Source organism: Dermacentor albipictus, chromosome 4, assembly GCF_038994185.2.
Source record: "Dermacentor albipictus isolate Rhodes 1998 colony chromosome 4, USDA_Dalb.pri_finalv2, whole genome shotgun sequence".
NCBI lineage: Eukaryota > Metazoa > Arthropoda > Arachnida > Ixodida > Ixodidae > Dermacentor > Dermacentor albipictus.
The window spans coordinates 108,673,310-108,691,387 of NC_091824.1; the positions used below are offsets into that span (position 1 = coordinate 108,673,310).

Consider the following 18,078-nt stretch of genomic DNA (forward strand, 5'->3'; position numbering starts at 1 on the left):
TTGAACGTTCGAGTGCTTTTCCGATATTTCGACCTTTCAAGTATCGTTTTTCTGTGTTTGTGTGTACCTTCGAGTATTTTCTCAAGGAATTACCGTTTCTTGTACGGTCCCTGTCAGAAGAAATGAAGCCTTACAAGCGTCAGTTTTGCTTAGTGTAGACTGCGTTGTTGCCCCTCCTTGAAGGTATACTGGCGCAAGCCATTGACGTCCGCATGTCAGTGTACATGTAGCCCACAAGAACCATTCGTCAGCTCGATTCCTACGGGCTTCATTGGTCCATACACACGGGGGCTGCTAGATATGAACATATAAAATATGCGAATAACGAGGCGTCAAAGAAGGAGGCTATGAAATCAAAAGGCATGCGAAGGGCAGGTATAAGGAAGTGAAGAAATGCAGAGAGTGAACTGGCACTAACGGTTGGTCAGTTTGGAATAGCTTTTTATGGAGGTTTTGCACACTGACCTTTCAGTGCGCAATAAATAACGCCAGGCAGCGCAAGTAATTAACCAAGATCTTTCAATTACGGCATTAACAGAGCCCAGGTGCAACTCATGACTGTAAAACCCCATATGTTGTCATTAATGCATGCATCTGCGGGTGCCTTCGGAATTCACACGATGATATAGCCTGCACGAAGAATGAGCAAGAAAGCCCTTTCTGGATGATGACTTCTAATGCGGTTTCCACTCCGCTTTCTCATTTGTCAGTGGTCCTCAAAAGAATGACTGAGAGAGACCGTGCGCGAGCGGTTCAAACTTATTGCGACACTTCCAATCAAAATTCATCGGCGCGTGATTGCAGTCGAGAAGTACGTGTTGGCGCAGCGGCCCGCGCCGTGATCAAGTAGTTCGTCTTTGTTCAGTGATAACTCGCCGGCCTTAACTCACCTAAGGGTGGACAGTGTTGGGCAATCACGACAGAACGTAGTTGACGTCAGCGAGTCTGCCGGCTGCAAACTTTCCTCGGCTGCATATGTCAAATGTCCGTATGCGTGTGCTCGGTCATAACGGTTTACCTTGCACACAAAGCTGCACTATACCCTCGCGTGCGTTAGAAAGGCTCCCAAGGAAGCGGGATGTTCGCCGTTTGCCCGTACCGACATATCCAATTTAAGTGACTACCTTACATACGGGTGGCTCTCTAGTCGCGTTTGATTCGAGACAAGGGAAAGAAATCAGCTCCGCCTTGTCCTCGTCTGTCAAGTGCGAGAAATCAGAGGAATAAGATTGCGACTGGCCATTCCCGTCGCTGCAGGCCAAACACGTGCGAGCATTAGAGAAGGAAACAAAATAGAGAAGTATGCGGCTTTAAGGAACGAAGAAAAGAAAAGAAGGCAGTGATGGACAGGGTCTTTACTATTCCTATTAGAATTTTTTTCGTATGACTTCCATTCTAAATTGTTGAATGAATCTTCCTTTCATATATCTTTTTTATTTCGAAGTATATTCGTCCATTCATTCGGCCTTACTTCTCAATTATAAACTATACCCTTTTAATCGCAATTCCACTTGTTCGAGTTGATTTTTCTGCGGTCAGTAACCATGCGTGCAGCCACTCAATCCTTGGCCCTTATCACGGTGTTGGTACGTGCCACGTTTTGAAGGCGCATCACGATCATTATTAGGAGTGAGTGTGCAAGCAGTTTTCGCATGGTAATAAACAAAGTTATGCACACCGCCATGGATGCAGGAAAAAAGAACATAATCATAATAAATAAACGAAATGGCGGTTCCGCGCACATTTGGAATCTGTGTGAAACGAATGTATCGTGAAGCGGTAATTAAATGTTGTGCAACTAAATGCGACGTCTACAATCGCCTTCATTTTAATTTTACTCAACGTGTAATCTCATGGAATGTTTGTGCACCCCGCAGGTCACAACTTTAGTGCCGTGCAATATTTATGTTTGTGCGCTACACCTTTCACAATCTATGCCGAAATGCAAGCACCAGTTCAGGTGGATGCACACTGTGGAATGTCGACGCAACGCAATGGCGCCGACGAAGTAGATGTGAAATGCTTAACTGTCGGCATAGAAATGGTGAGGAGACGTGTGTGTCAGAGCGAAAAATGACACATGCATGTGATGTGCCGCCAAGTGCTGGGCAGTATCGAAGATACATGCTGCTTAGATACTATTTTAGATACTCTTTAGGTATCTTGTATCTGTAACATGACACGTGTGGCAAGACGCGTATCAGTATTTGTATTTCCGACACATGAAAGAATTTATCGTGTATCTTAGGATCCAAGATACTGGCTATCGCAACATCACCGTGCAGAGCTATAAACGGGTTGACTGAACTCCGCTTCTCAAGCTGGTGCTGCTGCCGATAAGCCACCTGAATAAAACTACAGGCAGGGACATTCGTTTATTTTTCCGCCAGAGCCCGCCAGCGAGGACAGGCGGAAAGACTTCATAAGGTAAAACACTACAGTGGTATTTGCGCCATCGTGCAGAGGCTTCTTATTGACGTCCTTGTGATTAGATGGCGATCAGGTAGCTGATCGGCAAACGGAGCCGCGACTTCCATCAATTGCAATATCGACAAGCAAAAGCCGCTAACAGCGCAGCGTATAAAGAGCTTTCATATTACACTTTGAGCAAGAAAGCCAAAAATTTGAGATACTAACAAACACTTCATTCAAATGAAATAAGGTTGGTCGGAGTTATGATATCCAAGCAAACATTTTAGTGCATCCGCGTTTGCTGCTACATCATATAGGTCTATAGTAACAAATTTGCGAATGTATCGAAGTATCTTAAGATACAAATGGAAAGTACTGTATCGGATACAACAATTACGGTAGTATCTTGTATATGTGTCTCAAATACTTGTTGCCCGAGTATCTACTATTGTATCATTATACAATTGCAAAGTATCTTTGCCCAGCTCTGAACAGATATGTAAGTACATTTTAAGCCTTGTGTACTCCTAGTGTCCCAGTGGCACATACCTATTCCTCATTGTCTACCGAAGACGCGAATGCAGGAGGTTGTGCCCGCATCTAGTGAACAAAGCATTTCGACCAACCCCGGACACCAGCACGTCTCTGTGTACCGAAGTAGGCTTAGAACGAACCTCCACAAATGTCGTCGAGCATGTTACGTTTGGAAGTTCGTGTGCCGAACAAACGTGACATGTTTAAAAGACAAGAAAGCCTGGACTACGATGGAGCCATCGTGCGCGGCTGTTGCGCTTCATTCGTTTCGCGGTCTCTCTGAGAGTTCCGTGCTACCACTGCTCCCAGTTATGACGATGTATTTACTTGCATTTTCACTGCGCCTTTCTCTTGTTCTTATCATACCTCTGAGAAGAAGGAACAATATGAGGAGCGTGCAAGCGGAGCCGTACTGCCTTCCAGTTAAACAACACGGCATTCGCTTGATAGTTTGTTATAAATGGCTCTATATATTTAAGTGACAGTCCTTGCTGCCCTAAGATCGTGCAGGAGGCGGAGAAGTGTAACGCTTCCTGAGGCGGTGAAGAAGAAGGCGGCTCCGGAGGCGATAATCGCGCCCCTACAGTTTAATGAACTGAAAAAGAGGAGGTTCTCTAGCCTGCTATACTGCTCACCGCGATAAACGGAAGGGAGAGAAACAGGGAAAGGGAGAGGTAGATGGCAGATGATTGTGCTATAGTAAGCTTGCATTAAGTGCAATACATGGGGTGTGACCAAGACCACCTTGTCCTCGTAGAATACTTTCATCTGTTAACGTGCTTGCATCCCGAGGAATCCTGTCTCAGCAGCCAAGTCTGTCCTACAGTGGGGCAGCCTCGAGCACAGGCTTCGAGGACAGGCGCCTGTCGTGGATTAGAGACGACACGTTTAGCGCCGAACAGTGTGCAGCATTCTTCATTTTGCCCTTCAGCATAACTGGATAACGAAGCTGGAAAATCGGCTATATTGATGAGACGCTTGGTATACTGCGTCCGCGCCAAACATATATCGGCTTAAGTACGGCTTCAGTAGAACGGAGCGCGTATACATAGATACATCGACACCGGCGCTACAAGAAAAAAAAAGTTAGAGACGAAGCAAGCATCCCCTAAGAAAGACAGAACGGGTGGCAAACACGGACGAAAGCAGCAGGATACTGCCAAGAAGTCTATACACGCGAAGCCACATCTCCCGCTCGGCTTCTAGCGAGTGCAGTAACATCTGCCACCCGCGATGCCCCGCTCAAAAAAGCGGGGGGTCGTCGACCTGCGCACTAGCTACGGCCACCGCCGCCACGGGCCGGTAGTGCCGTGTCGATGAGTTACGATCGGCCTTGGACATGGCGCCGCAGAGACCAATGGACAGCACTGCGCTGCCACATCGAGCCACGCACGAACTCGCCTCGCGAAGGCACGCCTGCCACGGCGAAGAAACAGCTGCGTAACGCGGCACGTTGCAACGTAGTACGTCGTTCTCGAACGACTGCGATACACGCGGCGGCAACGTTTCGCGCATATGGCGCGCTCGTCACACATCCCGGACTCGAGAAGAAATGACCTGGGGCCCAGTGAGAGAAAGGAAGGCCGGCCTAAGGCATCGCGGTAGCCACACGCGTTTTTCGTTACTAGTCGGTTTTCTACGTGTGGAAGCCGCCGCGGTGCCTGAGTTGCTGCGGCGTTCTGCGGCAGGGCTAGATGTCACGGGTTCGACTGCCGGCCACGGCGGCCGCATTTCAATGGGAATGCAATCTAGAAAAGAAGAAAAGCCTGTGCAGTTACGTGCAGTTTAAAATTGCCACATGTGGTCAAAATTAATGCGGAGCCTTCCACTGCGGTATACCACATAGATCCTCTGTTAATTAAGAACTTTGAGTCCAATGAATTAGGTGGTCAGTTTTAAATATGTGTTCCCAGAAATTACTCAGCGCGAAATCCCGAATGAGAGAGCAAGAAACGAACTTTATGTTTTTGTTTGGTGTATTGCTACAGAAGGAAAGAGACCGTCACGAGCGATAGAAATCAAGAAGAAATGTGTTGTCGTACACATAATATTGCGCAGCTTTGGGAACTGAAGCCCCATCAATTATTATTATGCATGGCTGGAACGTGTATACTCCAATCCATAATAGACCGCTGTCACAGCAGGCTCTGAGACTTCACGCTTCACACCTGAAAGGGAGTAGCACTTCGAGCGACCCGTTTATTTTCCTCATAGTGCGGAATGCCTCACGATATTCCTCGAACACCGAAAGCAGCTAATGTATTTGCTATACGAGGATAACCTCTGTTTTTTATCTTGTCTTTTTGTGGTAGGCACTAGGCAAGCAATAATTTAGTTAGACCTGAGCACAGTAGCAACCTTACCAAGTCAATTTGGAAAATGCGCGTAAAACGATGGACACAGTCAATATCCAAGACAAGACACGTGTGCAGGTGTTCTGTCTTTCCCCTCGAACTTTGTCTTTTTTGCTATGCATCTTTTCAGAAAAATGCACCTAGTGTCTTCATCACATGGACTCCGGTCTAGGAGTTCTCGGGCTACCAAAGCAGCCTCGTCGAGTATAAATGTCACGTGCGAACACCGTACTGACCCCATGATGCTGATTCTAGCAAGAAGTTTCTTCAAAGAGAAAGTATATGTTTCTAGCTCTATGAGCACATGCATGCATAACTACGGCTTCATAAAGTGGCTGTATGGTGAGCGTCTGCGTTTTTCAGATTGTAAAGACACTGCAGGACGAACACATCTTTCCTTAAAGTCAGCAATAGCGCAAGAAACAGCGAAAGAGAGAGGTATGCGGCAAGCGCCTCATTGCTCAGTCCCCGCTCAGTTTACGCTACTGACCACTGCATGGATCACAACCCCGCCACAACTTCCATCATTTGTTGCTGCAGAATAACGTAACCTATGTTGTTTGAGCGCTGTCGTATAGTTTAGAGCACACAAAGTGCTTTCAATGCCTCCTTAAGATGAAATGGACTGGTAACTTAGCAGCCGGTAGCTGTTACTGGATCCTCCGACGTTCGATCTGCTCAATACACTTCGAATATGGAAAGAGCCGGTTGGTCATTTGGGAAAGCTGCGGTTCTGGGAGGCTAGGTTCACATTCCGCGAGAAAATTTCCTTTCATTTTCCTTATCATTCCTTTTCCTTCTCTCCCAGCGTCCGACGTAGCAAACCAGGTACGCCCTACTTAACCACCCTTCCTTCCCTTTACTTCCTCTCTTTCTCATCAGCGGACAAACCCGCATGAGCGTTCCTGCTCTGCCTGAAAGCGGAAAACGACTTGAGTCCGGAACTGCAGACACGCTGCGCCTCTTCTAATGCGCCTCAGTAATCTAACACCTGTCTTCCCTCTCTTCCACTTCCCATCACCACTTGTAGGGCAGCCAAAGGTGCAAAGTCTAGTTAGCCTTCTTGTCTCACGTTCCCTTCCTTCTTCATATCTCGCCCTCCGACATTCGACGTTCATAGCTCCATCACTTTTAGGAACGTCAATGTGTATCCTGTCGTCCCGGAAGAAAAGATGGCAGGCTGCAGCATTTGTGGAGTCCCCACGCTAGATTCTATTCCGCATCCGCGATTAGTGGACTGTCGTGCCTTCGTCGTGTCACCATCGCGCCGTCCTCGTTTAGTTGTTAAAAAGAAACTATACTTCGGAATCTCTCGTGCAAATACATGGAAGCGGAGAAACTGTTCTACTTGCCATCCAGTGCACTGGTTATGCTCTTCTTGTGTGACGTTTGTTGCACTTAAAACGAATCGTTAATAACAATTGCAAAATCGGATCACTTTCTTTGTCGTCAATAATTTTGCACTTGCTGAAAATTTGAAAATATAACGAAACGGAATCTCCTAGTTTACAACTCTAACTCGACAATAAGAAACTACATTATTGCTCTGTATACTACACCAGCTTGGACATGTGAAACAGACAAGATTGACATAATATACAATACTGTGAAGTGTATCAATAATTTGTGAATACAGTTTTCGCGAAGCTCCTGTAAGCAAAGTATCGAGTTCAGTTGAGCTGTGAAGTAACACATCATATCTGTCCCCATTAGGCGCTCTAAATATGAGTTTTACAGAATTCTGATACCTGTACTTGGTGCATGGTTAGGAGTTCTAAACTTTACGCTTCAAGCATTTTCAATTAGCCAATGTTGGGCTAGGTTGGAAACTATTTCACGGCTTAAATAAAACATTGTTTCCTAAATTCGCTAAAATTTTGCATTCCCTCTTAAATGCAGCAAATATAATTCAAGTCGGTTTAGAGGTTATATAGTGAGAGCATTCCTTAGCCTCAAGTGTACTTTAATATCTATTAGGAAAATCGGATTTGGCCCGGAGTTAAAGATTCCTCTTAAAGGCGTTGTGCTTACGCTTTAGGGTCAGCCACCGTTGTTTTGGGTACACTTAGAACTCAAACTGCCGGACCCTCAACAACCTTTGAATGCTCCCTTTGTGTGGCTGTCATAGGTCTGTATGGACGATGATGTGGTACGCAAGTTTAGCACAGTACAGAAAGAGCTACACCCGACACTGCCGCCCCTGCTGCATAAAACACGTTAACGAGTTCATTCAAGTGAACTTGTCTGAGCACCATTGTCGAGGAGCCAGCTAAATTCGCATAAGCGTCGACACAGAATAGAATACGTTTAGAAAAAAAGCGTTTCTTTCACTGTCTCAATAGAAAATGTGTTGGCGACTTGAAGGGTAAATATTTCGCGTGCGCTTCGCTTGCCGATAGAATTACCATTCGCCACGACTATCTAATCTCACCGTAGTCATATACGATCGGATTTCGGCGCGCATTCGCCACTGGGCCGTCGCGTGCATTGGGTGACACTTCAGTACTTGTGCAAAATGCCGATATCGCTGACCTCCTGTTTCCACCAATTCGTCTGAACAGCAGTGCCGCGTGAGTGAGTGAGTGAGTGAGTGAGTGAGTGAGTGAGTGAGTGAGTGAGTGAGTGAGTGAGTGAGTGAGTGAGTGAGTGAGTGAGTGAGTGAGTATATGTGTGTGTGTGTGTGTGCGTGTGCGTGTGCGTGTGCGTGTGCGTGTGTGTGTGTGTGTGTGTGTGTGTGTGTGTGTGTGTGTGTGCGCGCGCGTGTGTGTGTGTGTGTGTGTGTGTGTGTGTGTGCGCGTGCGCGTGTGTGTGCACGAAGCGTATTCTAAAGCATCACGACGCTGTTTATGCACATCAGCATCATAAACCATTACTAATCGTAATTATGCAGCGAAATCGGCTCGATATTGCACTTACTCCGTAATTGTACCGCGTATCTTGGAGCAGTGTCTGAGAGCCGCATTTGCGGGTGGCGGTTTTTCGTCGTTGTGCTCAGAGGACGTTGGGTTCCTGCGCCGGTATCTCTCTCTCGTCTTTTTTTTTTTTTTTCGTGCGTGTAGAGCGCATGAAAGGGGTTGCTAACGAGAGTAAAGACAGGGCGTTTGATCTCCCACGTAAACACCTCGCATCGTAAATTTTGACGTTGCATGTGGTTCTTTGTTCGGCAGTGAATCCATGGCGTTGCGTATACCAGTATAGAGCATTGCATATTGCATAGTGTCCCCCGTTTCCGGAAGTCGTAGAGAAGTAGCATGAAGAGAAGCCATGTTTCATTGTTTTTTTTTCTTCCGGATGCACAGCAGTTATACGCATGGTACCGATGCGGGACACGACCAGGCCAAGACCACGGAGCAAGATAAACAGGAGAGCCGACTGATCTGTTAAAAAGTGTTCCCTCTCTGATGCGGCGAGCAGTTTAGCCACTTGTTGCGCAGATGGCGACACTTGGAGTTGCTCTGCGCCAGCCACTGGAGGTTAGAGGGCCCGCTTCGGCTGCAGAAGGTCGTAGGTTTGAATCTCACCGCCGACGGGCACAAGCGTGACCCGGACTGATGCTCGGTCTTCTTCAGGGGTGTTACGTTAAAAAAGAAACGAAAAAAAGGAGGTTTAGTTACTCCGCCGCACCCATTTTCCATGTGGCGCCTCAATGCACCTGTTACGTGGGGATGTCCTAGGTTGAGGACAAAAGCGCCATTTGACGCGCTTCTTTCGCTGCTGTGTCGCCTACCACACTTGCCGCGTCCGCCTGGTGAAAGCAGGAGCCAACGTTTCGACAAGTGGACTTGTCTGCAGACAAGTCCACTTGTCGAAACGTTGGCTCCTGCTTTCACCTTGTTCTCGTTTTGCTCATCAGTTTCAAATGTTGTTTTTCAATGACCTGGCACAACCAACTCCAGGGGATTGGCCATGAGTCGGGCGGGGCAAGGGTTAAAAGATAATAACTATTCTTTTATAAGTATGATTTCGATTATAAGTGGTAATTTGAACTTGTGTGAATTAAAATTTATGTGCTACACATATAACCTCAGTTGTATATACATATGGTTTCAACAGTTCATGCATTTCTTCGCCTTTAGTTTCTGGTGAGAAGAGGAGGAGTTACGTTTGTCGATGCGCTTGACCTTTTTCGGGAGAGAATTTTACGAGAATAAATAGGTCAGACATTTCGGATTATACAGGGTGTTTCAGCGAACACTTTCAAACAAATTTAAAGGTTGCCTGTGACAGGTAGTACAATTCTAGTTCATGAGCTGGTCTACTCGAAGAGGCGGACATTACTTGCACAAAATATTGAGATGCATAATCGAATAATTAACAAAAATGACAAATTAAGTTTTAACTAATAACAGTATGACAATATTGCAATTAACAAATTATAGCTGTGGAGTTCACAAAAGACCCACTTGGAATGGATGCTCAGGACGACCCCGGCTTCGAGATATAAATTCCCGAACTTTGCGTAGAAATGCATTGTCGTTCCGCTTCGCTTTACGCATTGACGTACAAAAGTATCTGGAACGCCAGTGCATTTCTCCGCAAAGTTCGGGAATTCATATCTCGAAACTGGTGTCATCCTGAGAATTCATTCCAAGTGGACCCGCCTTGCGAACTCCACGGCTACAATTTGTAAACTGCAATATAGACCATAAGGTAATTAGATAAAAACTTAAGTAGTGAAATTTTGTTGATTAGTCGATTATGCATTTCAATTTTTTTTTGTGCAAGTTATGTCCGCCTCTTCGGGTAGACCAGCTCATCAACTATAATTGTGCTATGTGCAACAGGCAGCCTTCCACAATTCCTGAAAGTGTTCGCTGAAACACCCTGTATAAGGACAGAGACCGCTTCAGAAAACCGCGACATTGTGTCCGCTACATTGGGGAGGGAGAGCATGCTAGACATGTGACTCCCCTTCTCCGAAATTTCCGTGTTGGCATGCAAACTGCCCAGCCTCACCCCCTACTCCCCACTTTCACCCTCCCTCTACCCGATCAAATGCGTAATCTCCTCCCCCTCCCTGAAAAAAAAAATTTCTAGCTGCTCCACTGACTGGAATTATCTTCAATATCTCTTAGGGTTCTCTAAAATTACAATTAGAATACGTTAAAATTATATACGTGTAAAGTCTGGTCACATGTCCTGTTTCAGGAACAGTCTGCGTCATCATCCATGCTACTGTAATGTGTACTAACTGGAGGCATGCACCTAGAATACGTCACGCCAGAAGCTGCTCCCCAGTACACTTTATTAGGACAACCAAACACATAGCCATCCATCACTGGACGATGGACGACAATGTAATGCAGAAATGAAAAAAAAATCAGCGTAAAATTTTGGTTGGCAACTTACTGAAAAGTCGTCACTTCTGCCAAGGGAAAACGATGAGATCTGGCACGGCGTCACATAAGTTTTCTCAGACGAAATTTCACTCTTCTTGTTGCTAGGCACACCTAACAGAGAACAAGATCTGCTTCTGCAGGGCAAAAGGTTTTCCATCTGTCTTCGGTGGAAAAACTTTTGCAAACGAATAGTGACAGCGTTCGGAAGCGTGTACGCTTTTTAATGTTTGATTTGCAGTTTCTGCATATACGCAGTTGTTTCTAGCAATTTACGGATTGTGCAAAACAGGAGTGCCATAGAACACTGCACGAACTGCGACGCAGGAATGCGGGAAATCTTACTATGCGAAGTGCGGAAGCTCTTGAACTCTGTTTCAAAAGATTCCCACTCGCAAGAAGCACTACGCATCGCGTAACACCAATTTGTTTCATTTTCCAGCACGCAATCCACCATGGGAACAGATGATAAAACGTAGCTTCATCAAGCGACAGACATCATGGGAAGCACAGTGTTTAATAAATTAACACGAAATGAATATAGAAGGTATAGTCGTCATAGGAAAAAACACATCATCGGAGATCAACTCTACTCCGTCATTAAGAGCTCTGAACTGTATTCTGAGAGATAGGGTTTCATGCAACGTCATTCGATCACTTGTGTCGACATTGCCTCATTCGTGTCGAGATGTTCGTTTAAATTAGATGCACGTGTGCCAAAGCAAGCTTGCTGTTTGCGAAGCGTGCTTTCGCAGAGCATCGATCATGTCATGTGAAGGCCGCAGGGTTCCAAAACGGGACCTCCTGCAAAGAAGGACATCATTGCAAGAGCTTCCGTGTTCAGGAATTCACAACCCTTGACTGCACGAAATGTGTATCCGTGCGTTTAGAAGTGCTCGCTGTTGGGCTAGTTGGTACATGGTGTTAAGAATAAAAACGGCGCAAGAAAGCGAGACAAGGAAGCGAGACAAACACAGCTGCTTGCCTAGTTTCGTGCCGCACGTTTAACAGGAGAACACGATCATCAAGCAGCAGAGGCAATCATCAAACGGCATTTACGTTGATCATAAGCTATTGATTTGCAGGGGTGCAAACGGTCGTAATCTGACGCTGCATGGCAAGACCTTTCGCTCACGTTTTATGCGGAAGAGCAAAAGCTCTTGCTTCGCAGTGGAACACTTCTCGAAAGCAGTTTATCACACTTAGTCCTGACCCCTCAGGACGAGGTCATTCGAATGGGGTGTCCCAAAAAAGAAATGCAGACCACGTGGTCTCATCCGGGAACAAGCGAAAGAAGCGTCGAAAGAGAGAACGACAGATCCCTCTCCATCATGCTTTTAAAAGAGAATACATAAAGAAGTGGCGTCCTTCCGAACGCGATTGCTTCCCATGGAATAGTTCGTTTTCCCGCCTTGAGCGAGGTAGTTACGATGTAGCGACGGAGTCCTCTCTCTCTTTTGCCCTGAGCGACCGTTTCCTCCTCGAGACAACAAGAGATTGTCTGCAGTAGAATCACCTTTTGCCTGCACTCACCGGGGGCAGCTCTGAAGGCGGAGTTGGTCGACACGGCCAGCGCTGCTCCCGAGGGTCCCCTGAGTAGGGACGCCGGAGCGGTCTGCGGAAGCATCGGTGCGCCGGGGTCTGTCGGAAGCACAGGCTTTGCGTCCTCGTCGGTCGGGATGCGGCCCAGGGCCTCGTCCTGTGCCTGGGCGCGGCGCAGTGCCACTTGGGCCGCCATCACCTTCTGGCGCTCGACGGTCAGGCGACACTTGGGGCTCTCGCACTGGCGGAACTTGCAGAAGCGCTTGTGGCCCCGGATGGCGATGCTGAGCCCGTGGTTGCGGCACCGGGCGCACTTCGGGCTTCGCGTAGCGGTCGTCGGCGCCCCGTTGGCTTGCGAGCCCTGGCGACGTCTGCCGCCGCCACCGCCTCCTCCTCCGCCTGATACCAGTTCGCTGGAGGACACCGGAGCGGGAGGCTTCTGCTGTTGGGGCATCGGCGCTATCGGTTCGGCCACCGCCGCTGTGGTCAGGGCCATGACACCGGAGTGGTGTCGGGGCACGTGGTATCGCGCTAGCAGTTCGTGGACGGGTAAGTGCTGCTGTTGCTGGTGCGGCTGGTGGTTTGGAGCGTGGTGCCGGCCATTCATCGCCGCTGCCGGCGCGGTTGACATGGCCAACGGAGCAGCTGCCGCCGGCTGGAGGTGGTGGAATGAGTGCAGCGCCGTGTTCGCGGAGTCGGGACGTCACAAGTGCTTTGGTTTTCTCAGGTCGTTAGGCAAGCAGGCTGCTCAATGTCCCCCCAAAAATGTGCGGACACGTGTCTCGGGTCTTCGAAAGGTCGTATCGTTCCTTGTTTCGAAGCACGCACAGGTAGAGGAGGCAGGTAGGCGACGGTTTTCAAGTGGTCCCGAAAATCACTTTCTGTTCGCGCTGTTTCGGGGCCTCTCTTGGCTCCTCTTCTCTGCGAGCCAAGAGGCGCCTGGTCGCCACGAAACGCACGCAGCGGCACGGGGAGTGGCGGCGGGGAAACGCGGTTGCTGCGCCTTCGCGCCGTCGACGGCGTTGCTCCAACGTGCTGCTCGCTTGGCGTGAGGGGCTTGCTGCGCTCGCGAGCGTTTTTCCAACGCCGCGCGCAGCGGGCGCCAGGCCGTCACGTGGCCACACGCCTTGCGCGATGGTGGCGCCAACTGGAGTCGGCCGCCCGAAACAGCGACGCGGTGCCGCCCGCTTCTAGGCGGGCGCATCTTGGCTTCTCGGGACTACTCGGGTCAGGTACTGTAGCGGACGTGATCGGAATTTTTGCGTCTTTCCCATCAAGCGTACCCTTGCGTCCGTATTTGCTTGAGAAGTATCTGTTGAAGCAAGTCATAAAAGCATGGCTCGCGAGCACTCGTAAAGTGGAGCTACTTTCTGTCAGCAAGAATTTCATTTATCAGCCGCCGGAACATGAAATTAAAAGTTAACGAGAGTCGACTAGGATCAAGGTTTGTAGAGATAAAATATAGTCAACAAAAATAAAGAAAGAAAACAGTCTGTGGTTCTCGCTCATGTGGGATGCATACGCTTGTGGCATACCTGCCCCTTCTCTCATCAATACGGGTACGTAAGTTAAGTGCTAAATCATGACCACAAGCAGATATTTTGGGAATAATTACCATCTTACTGATATATCTTAATTTCAAGGCACTGCTGTAAAGTCACCAAGAGAAGGAAAAGAAAGCATAGTTAAATTATGGAGAGTCATTAACACGGTCTTAGTTTCTGCTGTAAAAATTCAACAAGAGGGGCCTAATTTACGAAGCTTTTCATTCAGTAGTGATCTTCGTGTTGGCCGCCACGTTCGCGAAATGTCCCATATGAAGTTAGCCGGTGTCAACTCTCGCGAACAGTCCTGTACTCCGTTTCAAACACAGCATGCAACGATGTGGAGGATAGCAAGACTTCTGGCAGTAGCTTCGTTTCACCAAGACAATTACGTGCAATTGCTCTTTGTTTAGGCTCAGTAACAATCGATCAAATTTTTGTATACCTTAAAGAACAACCAAACTGTTTATGAGGCTGCTGCATTGTTTTAGATAAGTTCTCGTGTCGCTGTTCCCCTTTTCGGCTTTTCGATTCGCAGTCCGTCGCGGCGCTTCACGCACACGCTCGTGCTGTGCTCTCGCGAATATGTGCATGTCCGCGACCACGAAACTAAACGGTGAGACGCTCGGAGTTACACATATTGATTAGCGAACCTCTTGCGTAGCTTCCGCAGCATTTCACGCTAAGTATGAAACGGTGTGTAGCGTAATAACGTTTTTATTTCGATAGCAGTTACACGGACATTCGAAGCCCATTTGCACCGTCGCCGTTGGCGTCGGCGTGTTCGTGCTGTTCTGCTATCGACGATGCCTGCGCGGCCTGTGCTGGCAGGCTCATGGTATCTTGGACTGGTCGCCTCCATCCCCCGAAGCAGAGTCGAGCAGACCCGGCGTTCCACGCACTCGGAAGTAGAGGACGAGCGCGCAAGCCGAACGTGTGGCTCGCTCTCGGAGGAGGAAATGGCAGTTGTGAAACCACATGACTACTGCCAACGTCCGATATTTCGCCTGTCCAAGGATCCCGGCGCTGCCGGGAAAATCGGCGGACGCGCCTTAGGTCGAGCGTTCGTCGAGACGCCAGCATGCAGTGACCTAGGCTGCCTATAGGGTGGACCGTCGCCAACAGCAGCGAGGCTGTGCTGTGATGGCCTTGCGGGAAACGCTTCAATCTCGACGACTGCTCCGACGACATGGCTTGGAGCGCCGCAGAGTGCTCGAAGATGGAGGAAAGGGATCATAGCGGTCTAAAGAAAGTAAAGACGCTTCGAGAAGAACCAGCCGAACGCAGGGCGCGCGCACTCTTTCAACCAGCTGAAGACAACGCCGCTCGTGAGGGTGCACTAGAAAAAAAAGAGCGCCCAGAAACGACGGCTGAAGATGCCATTGGAAAGCATTCGGTGACGCGTAGTGCGTTTGGCTCCAAAAGCGACGAAGCCAAATGAAACGCTTCGCTCAATCGCCTTAAGGCCAGCGTATACGGATCTGGCTTCCACTGGTGGCATGAGCGTTGTGCGCGCACACATGAGCGTTCCCGCTGAGCAGGTGTACATACGACACCGTGGTTAAGGTCAAGATACATTTATGTAATCCTTTCGTTCGACGCTCACCAATGCCGACTGGTTTCCTTCAATCTCAACTCGTACACCATTGAGTTGCGCCACATGCAGTCGCGCGCTCCTCAGCACGCCAGCGTATCGTTTTCAGTGCTTCGCCTTTTGGTGAGACTGCCCCTTGTTTTGTGAATATGGCCCCGGGCAGTAATCATACATTTACATATTCACTGTTTTCCAAATCATGACTTCCGTGCTAGTTCGAACAACCTCACCACACACACGCACACGCATAGGCACATGCACACACGCATGCGCACGCAGACATGCATGCGCACGCACGCACGCACGCACGCACGCACGTACACGTACATTATTGCACGGTTCATATGTCCGTGGTTATCGCCCTCTGTCAAATAAAGGTCTCGTTGCACGAATTTATGCACTGAGCCGTTATCCACTACGCCGTTATCGGTGTGGCGGAAAGAGAAGTAGAATTAAAGAGTTCATTCCTGTGGAGCATTCTGCCATGAGGAAACACCAAAACGAGAGCGAGAAAGAGAATGATTGCAGTGAAGCCAATAGCGCCTCTTTCTCTCCACAATCATTCTCTCTCTCTCTCTCTCTCTCTCTCTCTCTCTCGTTTTGGTGTTTTCTCGTATGCGAACCGTGTTTGACGGCTGAAATCACAATTTACCGTTCCCATTTACTGACCAACGACAATGGCTTATGCCATACGAATTGCTGCATTGACGTCACAAACTGGTTATAGTCAGCACGTGCTACTTTTTAACTCGCCGTGATCATCTTGAAACGTTTAGCATCAAAACGGTGCAACGAAGCAAAAAAAGCGCCAGCTTGCTCTTAATATTTTTTGTGCATTATTTTTCGTCTTCAGTGGAAAAGTACAGTACAGGAGTTCTACGGGGTACTTCGAAAACTAACTAGGCTGGTTTTCAACGTATAATGGTATACGAGCTCTGGTGGTAGGCTCGACAGTACCAAATGTGGGGCGTTAAGCAGCTAGGAAGCTTTAAGGAAGCACAGCAAACCGGTGTTGCGCCAACGAAAGCCGCCTATAGCTCGCAGGTCAACATCAAACCTGAAATGAGATTTAGTATGTCCAGGCCCCTTCGCCTCGCTCCGTAAAACAGTTTTAGAAAGCAAGCTTAACTTGCTGTCAGGCACAGCTTTACCTATTGGCATGGGATGTAGCCTTCATTTTGTCTTTAATTTTCCACATTTTAGTTGCTTTTTGGTGGTTTGAGATGAGCCTGCGAAACTGACCTGCACACTATGAAGTAAATGTTGGGGGAAAGGTAGGGGGTGTAGAGAAGAAGGGGATTTAGGTAGAGTCGTGTTGTACGATATTTTCTGCTTTTTGAGGAGAGCGCCAGGAGGAATGCGCCTCTAAGTAGCTCAGCCCCATAACTGGAGAGCAACACGGGGAAGGCAACTTAAGAAGCAGGATGCACATAAAAAGTTGTCCATTCTGTAGCCTTTGCGTTGGCATGAGCGAACTCATTGTATTAGGCTAGCCATGTTGTAGCTGTGCAGAACTTGAAGCCGTCATCAACGCGCGCGCTTACGGTTGAGGATACCCGTGGTCCCACGACAGCCACAAGAGGCATCGGCGAGATAATGAACACGCTCTGCTGATGCCAAACAGCGGTGACAAGTCGCTTGCACTTCCCACCTCCTTTGAGAGGCGGAGCCGTATTAGGTCACCCGTTTGAACTGAGGGTAACGGCCAGCTCCACCTCACAGCGTGTCTGGCCAGTGACAATCGCTGTGGGCCGCTATCGCCGTACGAGATATTTTGTCCCTGAAATGACGGAACGCCCCTGCTTTCGACACGACCGCACCGCCCAGCGTACAGCATCTTTCCCAATCTCTCCGAGAGCGAGATAACGCATGGCGGGCATCACTGCAGGTATTGTTTGGCACCACACATGTTGCCTATAGATGTCGTCACGGAGTGTCGGAGACAAAGCGCAGTATGATGAGATACTGCCGACGTATGGGTGCCAGCAATCATGGAAAGGCCAGCACTTTCAAAACTTACGCATATGTTGCCCTTGTCTGGCCAACGCTTAGGCAGCCGCCTTTTTATCGCTGCTGCAAAAAACAGAAGGAAAGAAATGCTTGTTGATAATACGGGCTGCAGCTGCTGAGCTGATTCGCATGCACTGTTGTATTGTGCCGGCAATGCGTATCATGCTGTAATTAAAGACCTTACACCATAAAAGCCTTCGAAGTTGCGTTTATCTATGTACGTGATAATAGCAACGCGAAATCTTTTGCGGTGCAAAGTATTTAATTATAGAATTATACTCGCTGCACAAACGCTTAGCTCGTTTGTGACGTTTTATCCTTCTTACTTTGTTTTTTTTGGGGGGGGCGGGGGGGCGGGGGGGGTAGAGGGACAATGGGAGTTGAACTATGTCGAAGCTTGGGGTTGGAAGCAACCAGACGGTCTATTCTCTTTCTTTCTTTCTTTCTTTCTTTCTTTCTTTCTTTCTTTCTTTCTTTCTTTCTTTCTTTCTTTCTTTCTTTCTTTCTTTCTTTCTTTCTTTCTTTCTTTAGCGCAATCGCCTCTTCATTGCTACCATATATTTTTTACTCCGTTCCATTCAGGTCGAATCCAGTGAAACGTAGACGAGTCGCCTTGTGCTCAGCAGCAGAGCGCCGTAGCCATTGAACAACGAGTGCATGGTAACGAAACACCACCAAGAGAATAGATATAGCGAAGGAGAAATAGTGAAGCGTTGCAAGTTTTAAATTTAACCAAACGCCTGATATTCGGT

General features: G+C 48.2%; 2 protein-coding genes across 19 annotated transcripts in view; one reads left to right on the plus strand and one right to left on the minus strand.

Annotated features, from left to right (window-relative positions):
* The window catches only part of LOC139059243 (doublesex- and mab-3-related transcription factor 1-like), a 220,123-nt gene extending 206,880 nt beyond the window's left edge, over window positions 1–13,243 (minus strand). The window contains exon 1 of the mRNA XM_070537394.1: window positions 12,170–13,243. Within this exon, the coding sequence (XP_070393495.1) occupies window positions 12,170–12,809 (640 nt within the window). The 5' untranslated portion in view covers window positions 12,810–13,243. The remainder of the gene's footprint in view (window positions 1–12,169) is intronic.
* The window catches only part of LOC139059245 (uncharacterized), a 349,734-nt gene that overhangs the window by 215,877 nt on the left and 115,779 nt on the right, over window positions 1–18,078 (plus strand). For 2 of the 18 annotated variants that reach the window (XR_011514023.1, XM_070537407.1), the window contains exon 1: window positions 12,592–12,727. The exons of the other annotated variants lie outside the window; for them this stretch is intronic. The gene's annotated coding sequence lies outside the window, so the exon portion shown is untranslated. Of the gene's footprint in view, window positions 1–12,591; window positions 12,728–18,078 lie in introns of those variants that run through there. 18 annotated transcript variants of the gene reach the window in all.